This window comes from Tachysurus vachellii, chromosome 17 (genome assembly GCF_030014155.1).
Source record: "Tachysurus vachellii isolate PV-2020 chromosome 17, HZAU_Pvac_v1, whole genome shotgun sequence".
NCBI classification, from domain to species: Eukaryota; Metazoa; Chordata; class Actinopteri; order Siluriformes; family Bagridae; genus Tachysurus; species Tachysurus vachellii.
Window position 1 is genome coordinate 13,928,742 of NC_083476.1, and position 23,715 is coordinate 13,952,456.

General features: G+C 37.2%; 2 protein-coding genes across 2 annotated transcripts; one reads left to right on the plus strand and one right to left on the minus strand.

Annotated features, from left to right (window-relative positions):
- The first annotated feature begins 417 nt into the window (after nucleotides 1-417).
- Nucleotides 418-11,496, plus strand: chek1 (checkpoint kinase 1). Its single transcript, XM_060890739.1, has 13 exons — nucleotides 418-662; nucleotides 1,325-1,392; nucleotides 1,484-1,707; nucleotides 2,037-2,101; nucleotides 5,887-5,956; nucleotides 6,042-6,230; nucleotides 6,337-6,441; nucleotides 7,196-7,291; nucleotides 8,395-8,482; nucleotides 8,572-8,740; nucleotides 10,256-10,387; nucleotides 10,474-10,575; nucleotides 11,096-11,496. Exons 2-13 carry the CDS (start codon nucleotides 1,328-1,330, stop codon nucleotides 11,189-11,191), a joined length of 1,401 nt encoding a protein of 466 aa, XP_060746722.1. The 5' UTR covers nucleotides 418-662; nucleotides 1,325-1,327; the 3' UTR covers nucleotides 11,192-11,496.
- Nucleotides 11,497-12,340: 844 nt separating this feature from the next.
- On the minus strand, nucleotides 12,341-21,978 carry LOC132860394 (V-set and immunoglobulin domain-containing protein 10-like 2). The gene is made up of 11 exons (XM_060891583.1): nucleotides 21,615-21,978; nucleotides 19,589-19,864; nucleotides 19,225-19,500; nucleotides 17,977-18,234; nucleotides 17,631-17,891; nucleotides 17,223-17,522; nucleotides 16,421-16,708; nucleotides 15,259-15,381; nucleotides 15,103-15,127; nucleotides 14,498-14,592; nucleotides 12,341-12,441 (listed from the first exon to the last, which is right to left on the minus strand). Exons 1-11 carry the CDS (start codon nucleotides 21,976-21,978, stop codon nucleotides 12,341-12,343), a joined length of 2,367 nt encoding a protein of 788 aa, XP_060747566.1.
- Between the last annotated feature and the right edge of the window lie 1,737 nt (nucleotides 21,979-23,715).

Here is a 23,715-nt window from a genome sequence, read left to right on the forward strand (position 1 = left end):
TACAGTTGCAGCTTCGTGTATGTACTGTTTATGTTTGTTTCAAAATAAGAGTCAATATTCTGATTATTATTTTCTAAAACAGCTCAGACTTTTGTGCAGGCGTATTGACTTATCGCGGGTCTTATAATAATGTACGTGTTTATTCATATATATATATATATATATATATATATATATATATATATATATATATATATATATATATATTTCTTTAGTAAGTCCTTGCTTTGGTCATAGTGAAACCGAAGCATGTCCCAGGAACTAAGGGTTCGGGTGTGAAACACCAAGAATAAGATTAATGCTTTCTAATTCTATTTGATTTTCGTAAAAGTATAATGATCAATAGAATTTTGTTGCAAAAATTTGTAGTTCTCTGTTTAGAGCCAGATATAGGTGAAAACAGCACTTTCAAAATAACAATTTGAACTTTTTAGACTTTTATTTTGAAAACTTTAGGCTTGGTATTATAACTTCCGGCTTTACGACGTTTTCGTAACTAAACGCGCCAAATTAATAACGCAGACAGTGAGAGCTAAATGCAGGAAGAAAAAAAATAAACAATACATAATATCGTTAATCGTTTGTATGTTTTTTTTATGTAAGTCTATGGAAGAATCTCTTGTTATCCGACATTATACCTCCACAGAGCTTTAAAACCGAAGGTAATTAAGTAACATTTGAAAAACACAATCTTGGTCTGTGTGTGTATTAAAAAGCCTGTGTGTTTGTGTATATATGTGTGTGTGTGTGTGTGTGTGTATATGTGTGTGTGTGTGTGTGTGTATATGTGTGTGTGTGTGTGTGTGTCAGTCAAGTCAAGTCACTTTTATTGTCACTTACATCTATAAGTATAAGTATAAATATAAATATTATATATATGTAATATGTTAAGGTGCAACAGACTGTACAGATACAGAAATGTCCAGTGGTACAGATGGATTATTGTCAGATAGATTATTATATTAAATTAAATGCAGTGTGTATGTATAGTCCAGTGTGTATAAATGCAGTGTGTGTGTATAGTCCAGTGTTGAACTGCTGGAGTTAAAGTGCAGTGTGTGGCATACCATATTGTGGAAGTATGCTGTAGGCTGTGCTAGTTATGACTGTTAATTAGTCTGATAGCCTAAGGTGTGTGTGTGTGTGTGTATGCTGTTATTGGAAATCTATTAAGACTTATGATGAGGGGTTGCATGACCGTGTTGTAACTAACAGGGAAACCCAGAGTGCTCTGTTCTCTTATCATAAGACTGCTTAAATAACTCACCATATATTAATAACTTGTCTGCCTGTCCTTCTGATCTTGTGCTCTGGATTTGTTCAGATCATGGCCGTGCCTTTTGTTCAGGACTGGGATCTGGTGCAGACTCTAGGAGAAGGCGCTTATGGCGAGTGAGTATGGAACAAACATCATCCTTTAAATCTGCACCGCAGTAAACCATGAGTGCCAAGCATTCATTTGGCACTTGACCTTGCCTTTCAGGGTACGCCTGCTGGTCAACAGGAAGACAGAGGAGGCAGTGGCAGTGAAAGTCGTGGACATGTCCACCGCTAAGGACTGCATGGACAATGTAAAGAAAGAGGTGTGCGTGCACAAGATGCTGTCCCACCCTAACATAGTGCGCTTTTATGGGCACAGGAGTGAGGGATCCATCCACTACATCTTCCTTGAGTATTGCAGTGGTGGGGAGCTGTTTGATCGAATAGGTGAGAGGAGATGTACTCCGTGAGATGGAATGCACGCATTATTATATGCTGTGCAAATAAATTTTCTCCATAACTTCACATTTTTTTGATAGGGGAGAGCAGTTGAGTTTCTCAGATTGTGAAATTCTTCTTTACTGAACAGTTTGAGAATATGTAACTGTTATGTTTGCTGGAGATCAAGTTTGCAACTTGTAAAGCATTTTCATCTGTTACTTTCATCTGTGAACTCCACTGTCAGAGGTGCTCAGTTGTTTGGCTCGAGTAATACCTCCACATGTTCTTGTCTGCTTAACAAACAGCTGAAGAATGTTGTTGTTACTCTGTTACAGAGCCGGATGTGGGAATGCCAGAAAAGGAAGCTCACAGGCTTTTTCAGCAGCTTATAGCTGGAGTGGTGAGTTCTACTTTCTTATTTATTTATTTGTTTGTTTGTTTGTTTGTTGTTATTTAAGGAAAAAAATACATAGCATCAAATTTTACCACTGACAATTTAGGCTATACATATGAAGAAAATTGCTTATATTTGGTTTGTTTATATATAAATTGTCTTTGTTGATATTATGAGCAAGCCATTGTGCAATACATTCATTCAAAAACAAAAACTGTTTTCAAGACATACTATTTAATTTATTGAGAGAAATTACAGGACAATGTAAACATACCTCTCTCAAGTGAACACAGAAATCAGCTAATTTATCCAATACAATGTAAACAATTAGAAAATTGTAATTGTCTTTCAAGCTTTTATCGTAAGAAAAAGTGGAAAGTCCAACATGATCTCTCAATAGAGTAATACCATTTTAAGCTTAAAACTAGTAATTATGTCTGGAAATAGTCTTAATATCTTAACTAATCTTAAAATCTATTTACTATTACAATCTTAGACATTAGGACACATTAGCGCATTTATGCAGCTATCTAATCAGCCAATCAGGTGGCAGCAGCGTAATGCAGAAAATCATGCAGAATCAAGTCAAGAGCTTCCGTTAATGTTCAATCAAACGTCAGAATGAATTAAAAAGTGTGATCTTAGTGATGTAGCCATGGCATCATTGTTGGTACAAGATGGGCTGCTTTGAGTATTTCTGTAGATTTTACACAGAATGGCGCAAAAAATAAAATCATTGAGCGAGTGACAATTGTGGAGAAACATGTCTGTGGACTGTGTGAAACACCTTATTAAAAGAGGTCAATGGTATATGGTCAGATTAGTTCAAGATGCCAGAAAGTATATTGTAGCAAATAAACAATCTTTACATTGGTGGTGAGCAGAAAAGCATCTAAGCATATCAAAACATTGAACCTTGAGGTCAATGAGCTACAATAACAGATGACCATGTCAGGTTTCTCTCCTATAAGCCAAGACCAGGAATCTGAGGTTATCATGGGCTCACTCAAACTGGACAGGTGATAATTAGAAATTAAATTTTGTTTTTTGTTCTCCAGACTTTGTTGTGTTAAGATTATACCAGAAAGGTTTCATTCATTATTAAGGTTCAGTGATTGTACGTTATATCATGTTAAATGAAAATTGAAACCTAAAGGCACGTATATAGGTGTGACTAGGGCTGGGCAATAAAACGATAACGATATGTATCGCGATAGACACGTGATCGATATAACGTTCAATATTTTTTATTCTTCGTTGGATTAAAACAGAGGTTGTAAAGCATTTACAATGCTTGTAAATTAACAAAGGCACTCACTCTCTGGTAACCTAGCAACGTAGCTAACTGCCAATCATGTAACCTAGTAACCTAGCTAACAGCCAATCATGTAACAGTATCATGTTGGGTTGCAACATATCATTGTCTCGTGCTGGTCTGCTGGATTCCTCTTCTGTAACTGGCGACTGATAAACAGAAAATGAGCCGCAGTGAGCGAGGAAATTGTAAATAAAAGTGGAAAAGTCAGCTAGTTTTTTGGATATTATAAGTCTGACCGTAGTCAGACCAATGTCGTCTGCAAATTATGCAAGACCGTCGTCCCCACCAAGACTGGTAACACCACAAACTTGTTTTACCACCTTAGCCGCGCTCACCCTTTGGAGCACAGCCATATTCAACCAACAATATCTGTAGCTGCAACACCACACAAGCAGCTAGTGAACTTCCTAGCACTAAACTTGCACTAAATTCTCAGGTTTCTTTATGTTTATATTTAACACTTTGCACTATTTTATTCCACTTAATAAGCATTTCTTACATTTTCTTTCATTTTTCACCTTAAATGTTAAGAGATAATTGTAAAATGTATCAGTCCGCACTGCTGTCTCTATGGAACCGGCCAGGAATTAAGCGCGTCTCCCCTGGAGCTCTTAGTCGAGCCTGACATTTATCAGCCAATCAAAAAAAGAAAATAACACTATTGTATCTGGGTAAGATTTAACACAACAACCAATGGAAAAAAAACATTCTTTAGAGAGGGTATTTTCGATGGTCGGTTTGAAAAAAAACTCAAAACTCAACATGGATCAGCTTGTCTTTGGACGGGACATTGTCCTCATCATGACCCTAAAAATGGCTAGGCTTGAGCCGAACTTTGTGGGGTTGGAGATGTCACTCTTGCCTGTCTTCAAAACTTGAGAGCCCTGCTTATGTTTACATTTTAATTATTTGAGTTTTCCTGGTTGTTGACAATTCTTTCTTCATAACTGAGGGGATTATGATCAGAGGAAGGTTAAGTTTAAAATAAAAATGTTTAAATGTAATATATTTTTCTCCTGGTCCTTATTTTAAATGGGTCATAAAAAATATCCATAATTATCGATATCGACCGATATGAAACACTGGTATCGTGATACAGTTTTCAGCCATATCACCCATCCCTAGGTGTGATTTATTTTTTAAAAATATATATTGAAAATATTTTTGCATCAAGCTCTCACCGTATTGAATTGTATCATATGGAAATTGAATTTGTGTGTAACACAATACCTCTAACTATGAGCAATAGTTTGCTGTTTTTTAGCAAGAAAGCTCATGAATTCCAACAGTAGACTGTACTAAGTTGGGTGGTACTGAATACCCATAATGCATTTTGCCATTCACAGGAAATAGGCTTGAAAACTGCAGTAATTCTGACAACACTAAGCAAATTGTAGTAAAGTGGCAGTTATGCATTGAAAAGCTGATCTACATCTCCATTACCACTTCAGTGCCTCATCATGCCAAGAAATATCCAAGAGTGTCTCCAGACTGGAGCTGATAGGAGCCGTTAGTATTGTTTAGAGCCTTCTGCTGCCTGAAATACAATTACAATAAAAGCATCGAGCAGCCGTCCCTTTTCTCCCGACCGATTTTTCACCCTTTATGCTTTTTATTTCATTTTGAGGTGGAGCTAATTTCCGTGCTAGGAAAAAATTTATACAGAAATCTAAAATAAAGAATTTAACAATTTCACTGTTAAGAATCATATATTTTTATCAGTCTCTTTGGCGTTCTTTAACTATTACGGTTACATTCAATTCACCCGGTTGCTGTATTGTGAAGTTTCCAGTAGGCGTTGCTAACTACTGGTTGCCATGGTGACGATGGTGGACAGACACTGGGACAGACACAACTCCTGTCAAAGAGACTGCAGACTATTTGTTTTCATCGATATCTAGAGACATAGATGTGGGCATGTCCGGCAACACGGCGAAGTTGGACACACTTGGTGCAGCGACTGACAACAGGAGTGTAGACAGTATGTGATAAGATGCATATTTACACCAGTGAATTTTATATACAAACGCCAAATCTCCCTCCAGATTTCATTTTAGCAGCACGATAAAAAAAAAAAACGATTTGTTTTCAGTTGCATCACTAATAGAAACACCTACTGAAGATGTCATCGGTGCAGTTGGGGCAGTGGTGGCTAATGCGGGTAAGGCTCTGAGTTGTTGATTGTAGGATTGGGATTCAAGCACCAGCGCTGCCCCACTGTTGGGTCCTTAAACAAAACTCTTAACCCTCCCTGCTCCAGGCTCCATGAGCCTCCCTGCGCTCCGACTCCAACCTCCTCAGCTGGGATATGCGAAGAAAAGAATTCCACTGTGCTGTAATGTATATGTGGTGATGATAAAAAAAGGCTTCCATGCCCCCCAATTCATTCCTAGTAAAGTGACTGGCAACATTGCTTTAATTTAATCGATTTAATTACACAATATGTCTCTAAGTATCTACTTTTACTTCACAGGAATATCTTCACAGTATCGGAATCACTCACAGAGACATAAAGCCAGAAAACATCCTGTTAGATGACAAAGGTGATGGTTATTTTGATTTGACATGAGTAAAAAAAAAATCCACAGATTAAGATGTTTGTTCTTAACTGGTGTATTTGTTTCTCAGATAATCTGAAAATCACAGATTTTGGCCTGGCCACCATGTTCCGGCACCGTGGCCGCGAGCGTAAGTTGGCACGTCTGTGCGGCACGCTGCCCTATGTGGCTCCAGAGCTGATGTCCCGCTCGGAGTTTAACGCCCAGCCTGCAGACGTTTGGGCCTGTGGCATCGTTCTGACTGCCATGCTGGCTGGAGGTGAGGAGATTGTGTGTGTGTTTGTGGAACAGACACAGTGCCTGCAGCATCTGTCAGCTTGGATATTCCTGATGGATCTGTTTTTTTTTTTTTTGTTTTTTTTAAGAGCTACCATGGGACCAACCGAGTGAGAGCTGTCAGGAGTATTCAGACTGGCTGCAGAAGAAAACCTACCTTACTCCATGGAAGAAAATTGATTCCATGCCTCTTGGTAAATTGGAATTAGAAAGCAGGGTCTTGACTGTGTTCTTTATCTTTTATGGATTAGTCACAGTGGTGATTGGATGTTCAGGTTACCTCAGTTTTTCAGTATAAAATGCATTTCCTGCGGATGGTCTTGTGTTTTTTCACCCTGATAATGTTCCTTACTCCAGTAGTTCTCCTCTCCTTTGTGTCTAAATTTCTCAACCCCCTTCTGCTCGACTCCCCATAAATCATACAACATTTTGTTTCTCAGCACATGGACATAACTACACCTGAAACCGTTTAGCTGTTTAATCCGCTACTGCTGTAAAATGTTACACTGCTACCTCAGCTGCCACTTCTAACATGTTCTTGTCTTTATTTCACACGACAGCTATCAAGCACATGGAACATTTACATTTACGACATTTGGCACATATCCTTATCCAGAGTGACGTACAAAAGTGCTTTGAAGCCCAAACGGGAACCTCATTACATTATTGTCTAGAATCAGATTTGAGTCAATTTGCCTCACCCAGTGAGCTGTACATACATTTCTGCTAAATAAATTGAATGACAAGTCACAATAGAACCTCAGTAATATCCCCATGGATTCATTCATTTTACCTACTTCTTTTATACATCTGTATAAGAGTTTTATTTCAGTAGAGACTTATAACTTTCATTTTCTGATGTCACTCTGAGAATCTAATTGTTGAAATGAAGCTGTATTTCTGCTGCTTTCTTTGCAATCCTGTACATGAGCTCTGTCTGATCTGTAGGTCTGTTAACAAAGATCCTGCTCCATAGTCCTGAGGACCGGCTCACAATTCCTGAGATCAAAAAGCACCGATGGTTCAGCAGGAGCTTCAAATCAGGTCTGGGGCGCTTGATTTTCACACAGCGAGCTTGTTTTTTTGTTAAAATATTAGATTAGATCAAATTTAAAGCTTCTTCTATTGTCATTGCACAGGAGTACAACAGAATTTATTATGCAGTATCTGATGGTGCTAGAATTAAAAGAAATATAACTATAAAAATATAACATGACAAATCTGAACATGTTAAAAGCTGCCATGCTTGTTTCTAGTAATCCCAGTGACTTTCAATTCTGATCAAAAACACTGATGCAACGTTTTGTTCAGCAACCGTTTCATTGACATCCTTACACCAGTAGGTGGCGCCAGTCAGCGTCTTTTTCAACATTATGAGCAAGTTGTTTCATTCCTGCAATACTTTGATATAAAAACTAAAACTGTTTTAGTATTACGATTTGTTAAAAATTAGCATGTCCAATCTAAAGGCTAGCGTTGAGTGTTCACAGATGAGGATGCGAATTTAAGAAAACTATACATTTTGACATATGTGCATGAAATAGTTTTCAGTCTGTACACATTCGGGTATAGCGTCCACACCACACAAGAGTTGTTAGTGCGACACACTTTTAAATTCAATGTTTCACTCTCTTTCTCTTCTTGTTGGAAGGGAGGCAAACAGAACCAACGGCACGGATTTATCAGTCGATGCATCCATACATCATTACAGTTATCGCACATTAACATTGTTCCTCTTTAAGTAGATGGAAATTATTACAATTTGTAAAACAAACATGTATTAAATGTTATTGTGTCATATAACAGAAGAGCTAATCATGTTCTTGTATAGTAATGAAGGGTGTGCAGGATCTGTTTACCAGACTGGAGGGCAGAAGATGTAGGATTTGGAATATTTTATTCATCCATTTTCAGTAACTGCTTCAGCATGGTCAAAGAACATTGGACTGGGGTAGAGCTCGAGGTCCGCCCCAGGATAAGATTATTACAATATTTCCATTACAGGAAAATTGCAAATGGATGATTACCATGCTAGTTTATGTGAAATCATGTTATATTTGTGGGATTTTGCCTTCATTACTTTACAGGAAAAATTAAAAACTGAAAGTCTTTTGTAGGATGGCTCATGCTTTTTGTTTTGGCTGCAGTGGGAAAACGCCAGCCTGATATCCAAGGGCCGCTAACCAAGATGCTGCGGTCTGACTCGGAGAGATTAAAACTAGCACAAACTAACAGGTCTGTGGTTATTCACACAAACAGACGCATGTCTTTATTTAGCTCTTCAAGAGAAAATGTAAGCTTCACGTACATGGGTGTTTCCTCAGTGACGAGCGGGTGCAGATCTCCAGCTCACAGCCGGAGCCACAGGGCTTGTGGGAGGTCAGAGAGGATGTGGTACACACTGAGGGAGCTCAGGTCAGCTTCTCCCAGCCTGCCTGCCCTGATCACATGCTGTTAGGAAGCCAGCTGCTTGGCACACCGGGTGCTAGCCAGGTAATAATACTCCACCTTGTGCTGCTTTTCTGTAAGGTTCTGTAAGGTAACGCAATAAGCAGTACAGGAGCCGGGATTTCTCTCCACAGTTCCATCGTTCATGAATACTACTCCAGTTCATTTTAGAGACGAGATCTCCTCCAGAACTTATGATTTGGTCCGGTTTTGATTAAAAAGACAACAACAAATGTAACCCCTTAGATTTTATTACCTTTATTCTTAATGGAAAAAAAAAACAGTACTTTAAACAGTACTTTCAAAAGGACACAAAATGTTGGATTTTAATTCCTAAACATGCGACTTTTAAACTTTTAGAAGTAAATAATCCCTGCGTCAGTTTATGTAGGAAAAGAGTTTTGAACAAGTGGCATAATTTCTTTTCTGGCATAATTTATCTAAGAGATTCTTAAAACGTTTTTTTTTTTAATTTTAAAAAGCCGCTTTCATGGGTATCGGTATCTTTATTTAATCATTAATTTTTTTTATTTATTTAAAAAAAAAAACCTCCCCAGGCTGCTGATGATTTTTATGCATCACTGATGAATCCTTCATGAGAAAGATATGATGAATCACACATTGTTATTTTTCCTGTTCTTAATTTCTCTACCAAGTCCTAATTTCTTTTCCTAAGTGCATAAATTTAAGTATTACACATTAAATGTCTGCTTAAGTTCAGTTCCACTCTGGATTGTGGATTTTTTTAAATCATGTCTTTGGTTATGATTAATTGCAAGAGTTCAGTCTGAACTTTCACTTATTTTTTTTTGTGGCCATGTGGTTTGGTATAATTAGATGACTGGTGAAAATGAAAGTTTTATTGCGTGAGGTTCCATTTCCCAGAATAAATGGATGTTGAAGGTAAGAGGGTGTGTGGGACTGGAACAAAAATTGCAGGAGTTTTTAAGCTTGTTAACAGGAGCAGGCACTTAAGAAATTTGATGGAAAAACGAAGGCCACGGTTGTTAACAAAGGAGTGCCAGTGTGTTGTGTTGGCAGAAGTGGGATTGTCCATAATGATCAGGACATTTTATCTTTCAAGACTTTACCCTTTTGTCGTTTGTGATTACACTTTGGGACAGATGAAAGCTTCCTGCCACCATAGCCAGCACTTCTACTACAGTGAAACCACCCATTTTACTTTCTCGGCAAAATATAAGGTTTAGGCGAGTACATTTCACATAATTCATTGTGCCTTTATTATTTTATATGCACTAGATCACAACACTGTTCCTTCACGGAATTCAGAGACACGTAGAATTAAATCCATTCTTCTGAAGACTGCTTGTAATGGACACTTCGTTATCATAAAGACGTCCTCTGAGATTAGCTTCTTCTAATGCATAATAATTCAAATAATTTTAATTCTTATTTAACAAGAGCTGAGATTTTTCTCTATAGTGTTAGAGCTGTTGCTTTATGACCTTTTTTTTCCTGCCGTGAACACATTATGTTCTGGTCATCATAGCTGATGTTGATGCCTCCAGGGCTGCTCTGACAAATCTGTTTATCACACAGAACCCATGGCAGAGGTTAGTGAGGAGGATGACCAGATTCTTCACAACCCTGAAGGCAGAGGCGTCCTGCGTGGCCCTGCGTGACACCTGTATTAATCTGGGCTACACGTGGAAACAGAGCTGCACCAACCAGGTAGTGTACAAATAACATGAGAAGTGCTGCAAGGTCAGTGCGGTTTCATTACGTAGGACATTTCTATTGCATTATTCTTTTTTCAGGCGACAGTGTCCACGCTGGATCGCCGTAACAACAAGCTGATCTTCAAAATTCACTTCCTGGAAATGGAGGAACGTATTCTTGTTGATTTCAGACTATCAAGGGTAAGCAGAAAATTAGCTCTATAAGCAGAAATGCAAAAAATATAGACAGTGATACAAAAATCTCACCAAAACCAGTGCCACTTCAAGATGTTCCTGGACATCCACATCTCAGTTGGTCTTCAGCACGTCCAGGCGTTTTGAATTTGTTTGGCAGCTGTGTGCTTTTGTGTGCTTTTGTGTGCTTGTGCTTGTGTTTGTGTGTGCTTGTGTGTGTGTTTGCGTGCTTGTGTGTGTGTTTGCGTGCTTTTGTGTGTGTGTTTGTTTGTGTGTGTGTGTTTGTTTGTGTGTGTGTGTGTTTGTTTGTGTGCGTGTGTGTGCTTGTGTGTGTGTGTGTTTGTGTGTAGCTTGCCATGTTCCCTGTTTAAATCTATCACTCTTTGAGGACTAATTATGAAAGATTATGGAAGAAATTTTGCTAAACACTTAATATCCCTAACGTATGGAGACCTTTGGGAAACACCATGTAGTTGTTTTAAAACTTAGAATAAAAATGTATATTTTCTTCTCTCCCCATTTTCAGGGTGATGGCCTGGAGTTCAAAAAAATATTTTTGAATCTTAAACAAAAGCTGTCGGACATCATAAGTAACCAAAGAGTCCCTGTAGTTTTCACATGATGAAGGAAATCTCCTTGGTTCAGAATCTACATTAAATCAGTATGTTACATGTTTTGTTCTTACATGGGTTTGTAGTGTTTCAGATTGTTGAATGAATAAGGATGAGAAAACTGTGTATAAGACTGAAAAGGCTATTTTGAGTTTGTCTTCCTTCCTTCCTTTCTTCCGTCCTTCGTTCCTTCCTTTCTTCCTTCCTTCCTTCCTTCCTTTTACTGTGAAGTTTTTAAGACAGCCATGTTTCATGCTGACTTGTTTTAAAGTTTTATCCTCAAATCTAAGAATAAATATTTCTAAAACCAAAATAATGACCACTTTTTTTTCTTTTGAAAGGCTTTTGAATTTTGAGTAAAAATGTAATTGATCAGTCCCTCCAGGAATTATTTCTGCAGCTTTATTTCCCTCCAAAAAAATTGATGCACCTCTTGAAGGACTTTTTGTGTTTTTCTTTGGTGGAAAACTACTCAAATTTGTGAAATTACTAACACAGGCTTCTTACCAGTGAAGACACATATGTAATAACTTTTTATGATGACTCTACTCATGTTTGGCAGAAATGAATGGAACATGGCTTTGGCTGAATGTGTTATGATGATGCCATACAGTGTGTCTTGGAACAAATCTAGTCTGATTTTGAAAAATTGCAAACTCTTCCAACTATCAAAGAGTTTGCTTGATTTTGTGTTAATGTCTGCAGTCAAAAAAATGCAAAATCCTGGAGGGACTGAATGATGTGCACAATAAAATATATTTTACTATATTGGCATATTTTTTTTTTTTTTTGTATTTTCACATCTGAGTTTCAGAACAAAAGGAACTTCAATATCCAAGAAAATTCAGAAAATAAGAACTTTATTGTTTACAAATGAAAAAGTTTCCCAACATATCAGTCTTCTTCTTTGTTCCACTATAACAAAAGAGTTTACTGAAAATGACTTTTAACTTTTTGATATGATTCATTCAGACATGATATCATAAAATAACCCTAAAAATAAAATAAAGTAAATAAAGTATAAATAAAGTATTTTAACATGCTCACTTCTCTGTGCCAGTATCATAAATCCCCCAGGTAGGAATTTTCCTCATGTAACTTCCTGTTGATTTCTATATCACTGTCAGATGAAATATAAACTTTGGGTGTTCGTGGTGTCTCTAGCTTGAGGCCATAACGGTGATGGTGACATTGACAGGTTCGTCCCCTGGTGGGAGGTTTGTAGGTGTTGCGGTGGGTCGTGGCAGCACCACAGATGGTCCTGGGAAAAGAAATGATATCAGGGGATGCAGAGAGAGTTACAAAACACAACAACAGCAGATGGCAGCTATCAAGGGATGCACAGAGATCAGGGTTTTTCTCACAGATGTATCAAGTGCACATGCCAGTTAGATTGAGGGGGAAAAAAGTAACTTCTTATCTGGTGTAAATCTTATTTCCACATTTCTTGGATAATAAATTCAGCACTGTTTCTTGAACCTAATCCCTCATCCAGACAATTAAAACCTTCTACATCCATTCTTAATCCCACTTATTACATAGTGATATAGGAATCTAAAGCCTGCTGCTATGATAGTCATATCTGTCAGTACCACTACTGTTATATAGCTAATAAACTGGTGTATTGCAGAAGAATATATTATATTCCAGTATGTCATGCTTTGCTTCACTGTATAATGTTAATTAAATTCCTCTTCTATTACTAAAGAATGCAGCAGTAGCATCAAAGCTTCCCCATTGCTCTGGATCTTAAAGGAAAATTTCACCCTGAGGGACGTTAAATACATCTATATTCAAATAGCTGTTATGTTTTTCGTGATCCTTTTAGAATTCTTTAGTGAATAGTGGTGCTATTATGCACTGGTATGTGGTGGTGTATGTGTAGGTGTTGTATGTAGGCTGTTGCTGCACTTTCATTATTCCCGTGAGAACTTGGTGGTTGTCTGCTGCACTGATGTCACAGGGGACACGTTACTAGATAGTAAGAGAATAAAAAAAGCTCAGGAAAAAGATAACGCTTCTGTTTCGCTGTTAGTTCTTTAAAACAAAACAAGAGATTCTGTTCACACCGTTTTCCACAGAGGTTCAAAGTCAAAGTAATGAAAAATTCAACAAAGAACAAACTTTAGACTCAGAATTCAGTGCAGCTACATATACAACGCATTTGCATGGCAGAGATTAGCGATCTGTTAGTCGACTAGCTTTATGTTGCTGGTATTTGAATTAAAGTAATGCAAAAATTAAAAAAAAAAACTTAAACTACCAATATACCAATTTTCATTCATCTTCCATTCAGACGTTTTAACCAATAAAATTGGTTTGCATGCTGAAATCACGACCATTTAAGAAGCAGAGAGTATCGAGAAAACAGCCAGTTTTCTGTCATCTTAATTTCACAAATAATTACAATCGTACTAAATATCAGGAAGATATGAGTTGTGATATGAGCCTGAATTGAGTAGTTATCACCGCATCTGATAGTGTTTTAGTTCACTGCTCTTATGAGACAAAGGCCATGTGTCTAGGAAAAACCGGGCAATAGAGTGTTCCAGGATGCAGTGATGGAGAGACATTTCACAGAAAGTCTCTGGCTGCAATATTTTAGAATGTCATGGCCCATCATCCATCAGTGTCTATATGCTGTGTGCACATCTATAAAAGAACAATTAATGCGGTGTTATTTCAGGCTGCCGAACGTAGCAGAGGCTAATGAAATTGCGTACCGTAATTTCTGGGCACATCTTGTACCACAGATTTATGACTGGATGTCACACACACACCTCTATTCTTCCATCTGACGGATGACTAACGTCTTACATTAATCACAAAGCCTCATGTATTGTTTTTCAGGTGCTTGTCAGTGACAGGTGCATGATACGATAAATTCTGTCATATGACCATTTATTTTTCTTTGACTAAAATTGTTTCCAAATTATTGTTATACCTTTGAAGTATCTACAGAATTTTTGTGCTAAAGTTAAAGAAAATTTGCAAAATTGTATTGATAATATGCTTTAAATGTTTCGGTGAACATTTCAATGCACTAAAACCTTTTATGCAAAAAAATCACTGGATGAAAACATTAATTCTACTGAAATTCTTTGGGATGGATTTTCAGTTTCAGGTAGGATATGACCAAGCTTTATTCTTATGAACTGGATTTTTATACACCAGTTAAAAAATATTTTCATTTATGTGATGGGGTGCATTAGGATTGGAGAATTTAAATCTTATCATTAATGTCAAGTTAAATTAAACTCCAAATCTACAAATGAACATTTTTAATGACATTGTTGTGTACGAATTCTCTATGGTACCTTGACTTGTCTCTCCTCCACCTCCATCTGCTTCTGACACTTCACCAACTTCATCTTCAGGGGAGTTGATATTTTCTCTAGACTGACTGTTTTGTCTGTGAGTAAAACCATAAATAAAATCTTTTAAAAAATAAGCATTTAAAATTAGATATACAGCAACCTCATTGCTTTCTAGTATCTTGGATTTAATTACAGGAATTAACATTAATGTATTTAAAGATTTTCTCTGATGGTTGCAATATGAATTGCAATTGCAATGAAACAAAGAAAATGACAAGTGTTCGCTCTGTAACACAGCTGAACCAACATCTTAAGCTGAACCTACAATTGTTAAGATATTTGTTTTTTTAATAACCGCTGCAGAGCAGAATAACTCTGTTCTGACTGTGGGAGGAGCTAATTTCAGGGCCAGAAAATATTAAACTGAATTTAAAAGAAAATAACATAAAAGTAGTTAAATTCATTGCATAGAAAGATTGAATATCTTTGAAGTTTTACAATTATTACAGGTCTAAAGTTATTACAGGTCTTTTTGAAATAGCAAATAATATCTTTAAAACAAAATCCTAAATTCATCTTTAAGAAAAACGGTTTGGCATACATACCTGCCAAATATCAAGTCATGAAGTCCTGCAGAAATAATTTTGCAACAGATATTAGCAAATGATGCACATGAAATTAAAATTTACACACTGACTTAATCCTTAATTACAAGGAAACTACGGTGCAAATCTATACCCTTGTTGCAATGCCACACTTACGTGGGTTGTTGTTGCGATTCCTCACCAGATACATGAAGAGCAGGACTGTAGCTATTGTCGCTATAAGCATGCCTCCAATAGCTGCGCCGATAACAGCAGGATAAGCATTAAAGCCTGGAAGAGCTGGAAGACAAAAAACCTTGATTAGTTTCCATCTAATTCCAATTTCACATTTTGTTCTAACATCCTTTATTATAATAAGTGTTTTAATTCTTTATGAGCTGATCTAGTTAAAGTATTTAGCTTTGATTCAAACAGTATTTGCTATTATATACTTCATTCAAAAAATAGTAATACAGTCCAATAATAATGTTAGAAACAATCAGGGAATTAGATGACAGACAGATCAAGTAAAGAGAGAGTGTGTCAGAGTGAGTGTGTGAGGTTTGTTTGTTGTGGTTAAGTGGTGATCTGTCATGGTGCATTTCACCTACGTAGACAAAACAAAACAAAAAAGAACCATTTTTGTTAGCTTGCTCACTGACAGTAGAATTAAAAGAAACTGTTGTATTTAACAGTTATGTAAAAGCAGTAGAACATTTTCTGTTGTAAAATATATTCAGAGATAATCAGTGTCCAGTTGCTTTAATTTTGTAATAAAGCTACAAGGCTAGTGTTGTTAGCATGTGCTTCAAACTACATCCACTTCATCAAATTTCACCATGTTGCTCGACACTGTAGATGCTGGACAAGTGATTATTGATAATTTATTTAGGATTATTTGGCATTATTACACCACCAAGCCCCACCATTCAAAGATGTGTTTAGAAATCAAATTGTTTACAGTATATGATCCCAAACAGGAACATAAATTATCTCCTGTTCTTGCACAGTTAACTCAAGATGTGCTGTTAATTAGCCACTTAGATAATATGTTGAATCAGGAGTGTTGGAAGCAGGGAAAACAGTACAATCTGCAAAAAATAGAGTTCTTCAGGATCAGGGTTAGGAACCTTCTGACTCACTAATGAGTTATATTTGAGTATGCCAATATTCCCAGTACCTGTCACAACATTAGTTTTGTAGCTGCAGTGCAAAATTAAAGATCAGATTTCAGACACCAACACATCTTATCAGACTGTCTACATAACTAATGACAATCTATAGCTATTAGCACAGGATATAGGTTGTAATCCTGATCCAATTTAACATCACTTCCCACCTGGACTCCTGAACTCTGAAGGATGTCCAATAGTGCGGTGATTGACAGCCGTGATTCGGATTGCATACGTGCCAGAGGGATCCAGGTTGGTGATTTGAAAGCTTCGGGTGCTGGGGTCCAGATCTCCTACAACTTTTTGCCAGAGTGGGAAGGGAAGATTTTGACGCTCTATGAAGAACCCAGTATAGTCATCATCTGACAGGATCAGCCATTCCACATTAACATCTGTTCGTTGACGACTGCTGTACATGATCCTACTGATGGTGACATTTGGAGGCATTGGGTACCCTGAATGGAAATTCAGTCATTAACACTTAAGTAAACAGCTTATATGTATTCATTAAACACTTCCTATTAATTTTACTTGACTGGCATTTACTTTCGCAATGTTTTCAAGTTCACAATTTCACAATTTCACCCAATCATTTCTCAGGTCATTCTGGCTTTTTGAAACTAGTTATGAATTTGGAAAGCAGCGCTTTTTTTTTTCTATGTCATTTTTAATTTTTTAAAACTTTCCTTTATTATTGATTAAAATAATACACAGATTTTCTGAGTATGACTTGCCCAAAAATGTAAAATGTCCAAAATCTCTGGATTATTGGAAATATATTAATCAAAAACATCTATAACTCTAACATAGTATTAAAATATAACAAGGAATATGACATTAAGAATGCCACAGCAGTCAAACTTCCACTAAAGTTAAATCCAGTAACTCGATAACAATATCCACTACAGAATAATCTCTGCAAGAAATTCCGTGTTTCATCTGTGGTTACGTTAACTTGTAGAAACTCACGAAGCACCACCAGTAAGATGGGAATCTCTGCTCCTCCAACAGCATTAGTAGCAGAACACCAGTATTGTCCACCGTCTACCATGCCATCTGTTTCACGGACAGTCAGATTGGACCAGGCAGCAGCTTGCTGAAGGACATACTTTTGGGGTGTGCCACTGTCACCCAGCTTTTGTTTCATATTATTGTACCAAGTAATTTCTGTGACTGCAGGGTAGTTCTTGCTCAGGATGCAGGTGAGTTGGACATCATTTCCCTCATACACTGAAACAACGCTGCGCTGAGTCATTAATACTGGTGCCTCTGGAAGAAACAATGAAAAATGCAATTGGCCCATCAATTCTTAAGCACACACTTAAATACAGCATAAATACAGCAACAAAATGTTGGCTCTGGTTAAACAGTCCTTACCTAATTTTAACACACACTGCATGCTCTCTTTAACTAGTGGATGTTTGGCATGGCATACAAATGCTTTGCCACTGTAGGTGGCACTGGAACGCAGGACCAGGATATTAGAGTTCTCCTCAGATGTTCCCTGCATGTCTCCTGAACTTGAAGCCCACCACAGCAGAGCCAGAGGGAAACCACCCTCCCAGGAACAGGACAGCATCAGGTACTCATTATTACGAGTCGCATATGCAAAACACTGAGGTTCTCCATAAGGCAGCCCTGAGAAACAAGGGATATTTGAGCCAAAGGCTAATATGTCATGGTTTAACATTTTTTACATAGGTCAGTAAAACATAGTACTCACATGTCCTGGTGCTACAGCTCTGTGGGAAACTACGTGCCACATGTGAGCCATAGCAGGTAAATACAGAGTTGTTAGCCGTCTCAGACCCTGGCTGAATCCGAGTTATATTAGAGACACCCTGTGAATTATCACCATTCACATATGGACTCCAGTTGAGGGTAGCTGGAGGGTAACCCCCTCCCCAGGAACAGATGAGAGCTAAGTCATTGTAGTTATTAGTTGGGAAGATAGAACAAGATGGCACACCATCTGGTGGATCTGTGAGAAGAAAATCATTGCATAAAACTGAAGCGAATTGATCCAGAAAAGCCAGAGCCTGTAAAACTAAGAGCTAGAGGCTAGGTATATTTTACGAGCTACATGGTACACATTGATGTACAATATAATTTACTGCATTTGAGCTATTTTGAAAATCAAATATGTTCCTTTTATATAAGTCATTGGTCACACCATAAAATACAAACAGAAACAACATTATTTATGAAAAAGGTCTAACTATTAAAGTCTTAAATTTAGACTGCTCTATAGCAGTTTGCAGTCTTAGGAAAATCTGAGACTGTTTTCAGAGTTGGCAAGTTAAGCTCAAAAGGCATGCCAATGTTTATGCTTTTTCCCCGTTTTATGGGAATGTTATGCATATTCAGAAATGGGTTACACACATGCATGAGTGTTTGGATGCCCCATTCAGAATATTACAACCAGCTGGGTATAACTCATGCCTCCAAGGTTGCTTCCAAGTTTATTTAGTAGAAATGTCTGAGACTAGATTATGCACAAGAAAAAAGTCTAAGATTAAAATTGTATATGACTGAGACATATCTCCACTTTATGTTTGAGTGTCTGAATAATGATGTGTGCACTTGTGGTGAATACAACCCTATGTTTCTATTTGTCAATGCAGATCAGAGGTCATGACAAGAATGCCTTATATTGCTTGTCATGCTGCATGGAGAGTAATAACATTGCTCTATACCTTCAATCGCACAGCTGCCAGAAAGTTGTCTTTACCTCATCCAGATGCTTGTTGTAGACAGATGCACATCCTGGGTCAATGGACATCTAACAATGTGTGTATGTGTATGCATGGATATAGGGGAAGGTTTAATAGGAAGCAATGGAAGCAAAGGAATGAATGATAGACAAGTAAAGTTCAGATAAGACCACACTAGAGGTTGAACAGAAGAGGTTGAATAGTCAAAGGAAAATTCCATATGACTGAAACGAGAATCATGACAGTAGAAGACTTACAGTACACGGTGAGAGTGATGGTTTTCTTGGAGCGGGTGTTCAGGTAAGTGTTCTGGGCCAGACAGGCATAGTAGCCTGTGTGCATTCGTAGGATCTTAGTGATGGTGAGCTGTGGTCCAGTGTAAACCTGGGAGTTGTTGTAGAACCAGACGTACATACTGGGAGGGTTGGACGAAGCTTGACATAGGAGGGAAACAGTCTCTCTTTCCAGAGCTGAGTATCCTCGATCAGTTACTGAATAGGGTGTTACATCAATCTGAGGCAGGTCTGGTCCAACTAAAGAAATGGAACATTTTGTAAGAATGCTGTAAATTTGGTGTGGTATATATAAAAGAAACCAGAGATAGCCCAAACATTTACTCACATATGACATCTAACCAGATACGGTCACCAGTCTGCTGATTGACCTCATTCTTGGCAAGGCACCTGAACCAGCCTGTGTGGTTGCGGCTTATGGAGGTTATGTTTATCAAATTGCTGTCGCTCTCTGCCAGTATGCTGACCTGACCACTATGGTTCTCCTGTTCCCAGACATAGTGAACTGGGCCTGTGCCATTCTCCAGACCACAGCGCATCCACACTGATGCACCCTCTATTGGTGAGGAGTCACTCAGCAGGATGTAGGGTTTGGACACAGGCACTGTAGGACACATGTTAGCATTACTACTCGTGTTAACTACCAAGCATGGCATCTGTAAACAGACACTGTACATGTGCTAGCTATGCATTTACCAATAGAGGCAAATTGATTAGATTTAACCATCTTTTCCTTTAGCAATCTATGCAATCTTGCTAACATCATCTTATTCTTTCTCACAGAATAAATCTATTCATATAGATATTTAGAGATGTCTTGAACCCTACAGACTGTTATACATTTTAAAAATTGTAACAGCCAAATTCAGATATTTTGAGATTACTCTTTTGGGTTGTCATAAGATTCTTGATTTTTATGGTTTTATAATTGATGTAACCAAAATCATTCAAGGAGTTTTTTTTATAGATTGTTTACTACAAAGTACATATAAGTGGTTCTAGTTATGTGCAATTGCTGGTCATGGATTCTCTACTGTGCCACTTAGATATAGAAAAAACAAAAGTCATCATAATACATTTTTAAACAATAATTGTAATAATATAAAGAATGATGATTCTGAAAATAAAAATGGTCATAAGTTTGTTTTAAAGTATATTAAGGTTTTGTACATGTATTATATATGCACATGTATTATATAAAAATAAATGCTTTGATAGTGAGGCTCTAATGACTACCAACTTGATAATTACAAGTTAGAATATTCAGTGTGTGAATTCACTATGTTTCAGAGTTTCTCTTTATGAATTAATTCATATTTCACAAATGGGAAAAAAAAACCCGAACTAATTTTGTAGAAGTATTTCCAGAGTAGAAACATATTAATAATGTGTTGTCTTGAAACAATGAGAGTTCAGTTTTGCTGATGGTAGAGAAATATAGCTAGATCAAGCCTTGCGAAATAAATCTGCTCACACCTCTGCTCAGCTGCTTGTGTACAGTAGCTGCTTGTATAGATATCTGATATTAACCCCAACATGTACATATGATAGCTTGCTAGCATGCCTGGTTCACAGTCTTGAGAAACGGACCCATCGCTGTCCTTGATCACTGACCTGAACCTGCCTTGTTAGATATGTCAATTAACACAAGTAACCAGGTACATTAGCATATCAAACTTGTTTTAAATTAACATGGTTTCACAGAAAATCTGGGAATAAATCATAGTTATAGTAAACCTTTAAAAAAATGCAACTCTTGACATCTTGACCTTAAATCTTGGGTCAGTGATTCCAAGTGGAGTAAAAAACTGTATCTGTTTGCCCATAATACACTTGATATTGCAATAGATTTCCCATAACTCACTACACTGAATTCTATGAGCTATGATTATCCTAATAGTCTGCCATTTTTTACCGTATAATAGGTTCTTTGTTTTTCCATAATGTTGAAACTGTTTAGCATAACAGTAGTAACATTGCTTTTTAAACCGTTGCTTAAAAACCATTAAAACTCTTTTTGGGTCATTGGTTTGAAAGCTTTGATGATAAAATGATATATTTAAGATCATTGCTTTAAAATGGCCATGTTTGCACTGTAAATTATAATTTTTTCTTTTGTCTCATTTAAAAACTTTTCATACAAGGTTACTGAGCTATTTAGATATTTAAAATGCTATTAAAAAGATATTTTATGTAGTTCACTTATTTTTTTCCAGTTAACTTGAAACCTTGGTACTGATCAGTGTGTAGAAGACAACCGAGACTCTGACGCATTAAGAGATAGATTTTCTCATGTAAACAATACTGTTGAGCTCATCCTGTATTAGCTCTCACCCTGAACACTAGTCACTAACCTAAAACACGCAGATACACATAATAATAGTAAAGCTTGGCTCCTTCAGCGGTGTCGTACAGAGCCTGGCAGGTGTATAAACCCTCTGCTGCTAGAGGAAGCTTTGCTATGGAAAGAGAGGCGCTGTTACTGATGACGTTCAGGTCACCCAAATCTTTGGCTAGTTGCTGCAACTTTGGACCCTTCCCAAAGTTATACACCACGGCTCGAATTGTATCGGTCCCTGGTTTGGTGAAGCTCCAGATATAGACATCAGGGAGGGTGGGGCCACATTCCAGAATCACTCCTTTGTCCACGACTCCATTAGTCTTGGTTTCACTGTAGATGACTTGCCCTGGGTCCACTATCTCCAGACCTGAGACCATAATGCAGGCTTTTAAGAACAATGACAAAAAAAAAATCTAGGTATTTTTAAATAACTAAGAAGTCATTAAATGTATAACACAGGACTGCTGAATTCTGACAGTAGTGCAGCTGGTTCATATTAATGCACTTGCTTTAATAAATCATTAAAATTCAATCATCTCTATAGTATCAATGTTATAACGTAGGCACTTTTATGGTGAATGATTGAAAAATCTGCTAATTTATTGATATGGTGCAGTTCTCTGTAAAAAGACATTTATCATTTTTTATGTTTTTTTTTTAAGTCTAAAGTGCTGTTTTCTGACACAAATGATTGGCAGATTGCAGTTTCTCTGGAACATGACAAGCTATATTTTTAACTTCAAGAGAAAAAACAGAGGGTAGTGAGTTGTACTGTTATAACATAAGTGATAACAAGAACTTGTTTTGCTGATGTTCCACCAAATTAAACCTATCTATAAATGAATATCATACAATTTGTTGTTTTTTTTGTTAAATAATAAAATAACAGTCAATTGTAAAATGATATAAGAGTAACTGTTAATGGTGCTACAATCCTTTCTTAGCAATCTTTCTAAATTTCATTCTATTGTTTAAAGTAAATAAAAACTTTTAGCTTTCACAATGCCAGAAATTTATGCCAAGTTACTTTTAACATTTAGTGCATGACCTCTTACCATGTAAAAGGAGAGGAAGCAGGAATACAGTTATGGAGAAATTAGCCAGCCCTAACAGTCTGTGTACCATGGTGCCATGACGCTCAGGTGACCAATGCAGTATCCTTTAGGAAGAAAAGATCCATAAGAAATTTCTCTAGAAAGAAAATATTCTGAAAACAAACAGTGTCCTCTCCAAGCAATGAGTTAAGCTGGTGAATACAGGCAGTGAGAAGCTGAGTAAGAGCTGGTCGAGTCTCTCTAAACTGATTTGGTTTGAATTATTCATTAAAACGTACCCCGATCCACGCACACCCTCCACCCCCTGCTTTCCATTTGCAGGAAAGCAGTGGAGTAAAGAGGAGAGACTGGGTTTTAGATGACGCGATGATACCTGTATCTCATTTATTATTGAGGGGCACACCAGGATCTGTGGTCTTTGTACCTTTCCACTGCTTCACACACACCAGGATGGAGACTTACCCTCACCTAGAGCACACTCTGTCCAAACACAATGATTTTACATTCCTACAAAATGACCCCGGTCATGACCTTTTTCTAGCACACATTCACAATGGATACAACAGTACAAAAAATGACCTGCAATTACATCAAACCAAGAAAAAATTGAAAGAATGTTCACAATGAATTATCACCTCATATTAATCAAGTCAATTGATTTAGTTGTTATAATTAAAAACACGTCTTTGCTCGGTCCATCTTCTCTCAACTCCTAGTTTAAATGCGAGTAATCTTTGCACACTCATGCCATGAGATGATAGTAATTTAATCACAGATGGTGATTGAGTCTGCGAGCTCATCCGTCTCTCTGTTTGAGGTCACTACTGTGCTAATGTCTAATACCGAGTCATATTTCACCCAACAGCAATATTGTGTTCAGCCAGGGAAGGGAAACTAAGAGCTCTCTACATTCATTGATGAGGTTCTCGTGTTACGCATTCATGTAATGTGAACAAACACACTGAGCCGTGCCTTCTCAAACGCATATACACACAATTAACCTGAAGACTATACAAGCTTTAGAAACGATATTTGGTTTAAGAAATAGAAATTCTGCAA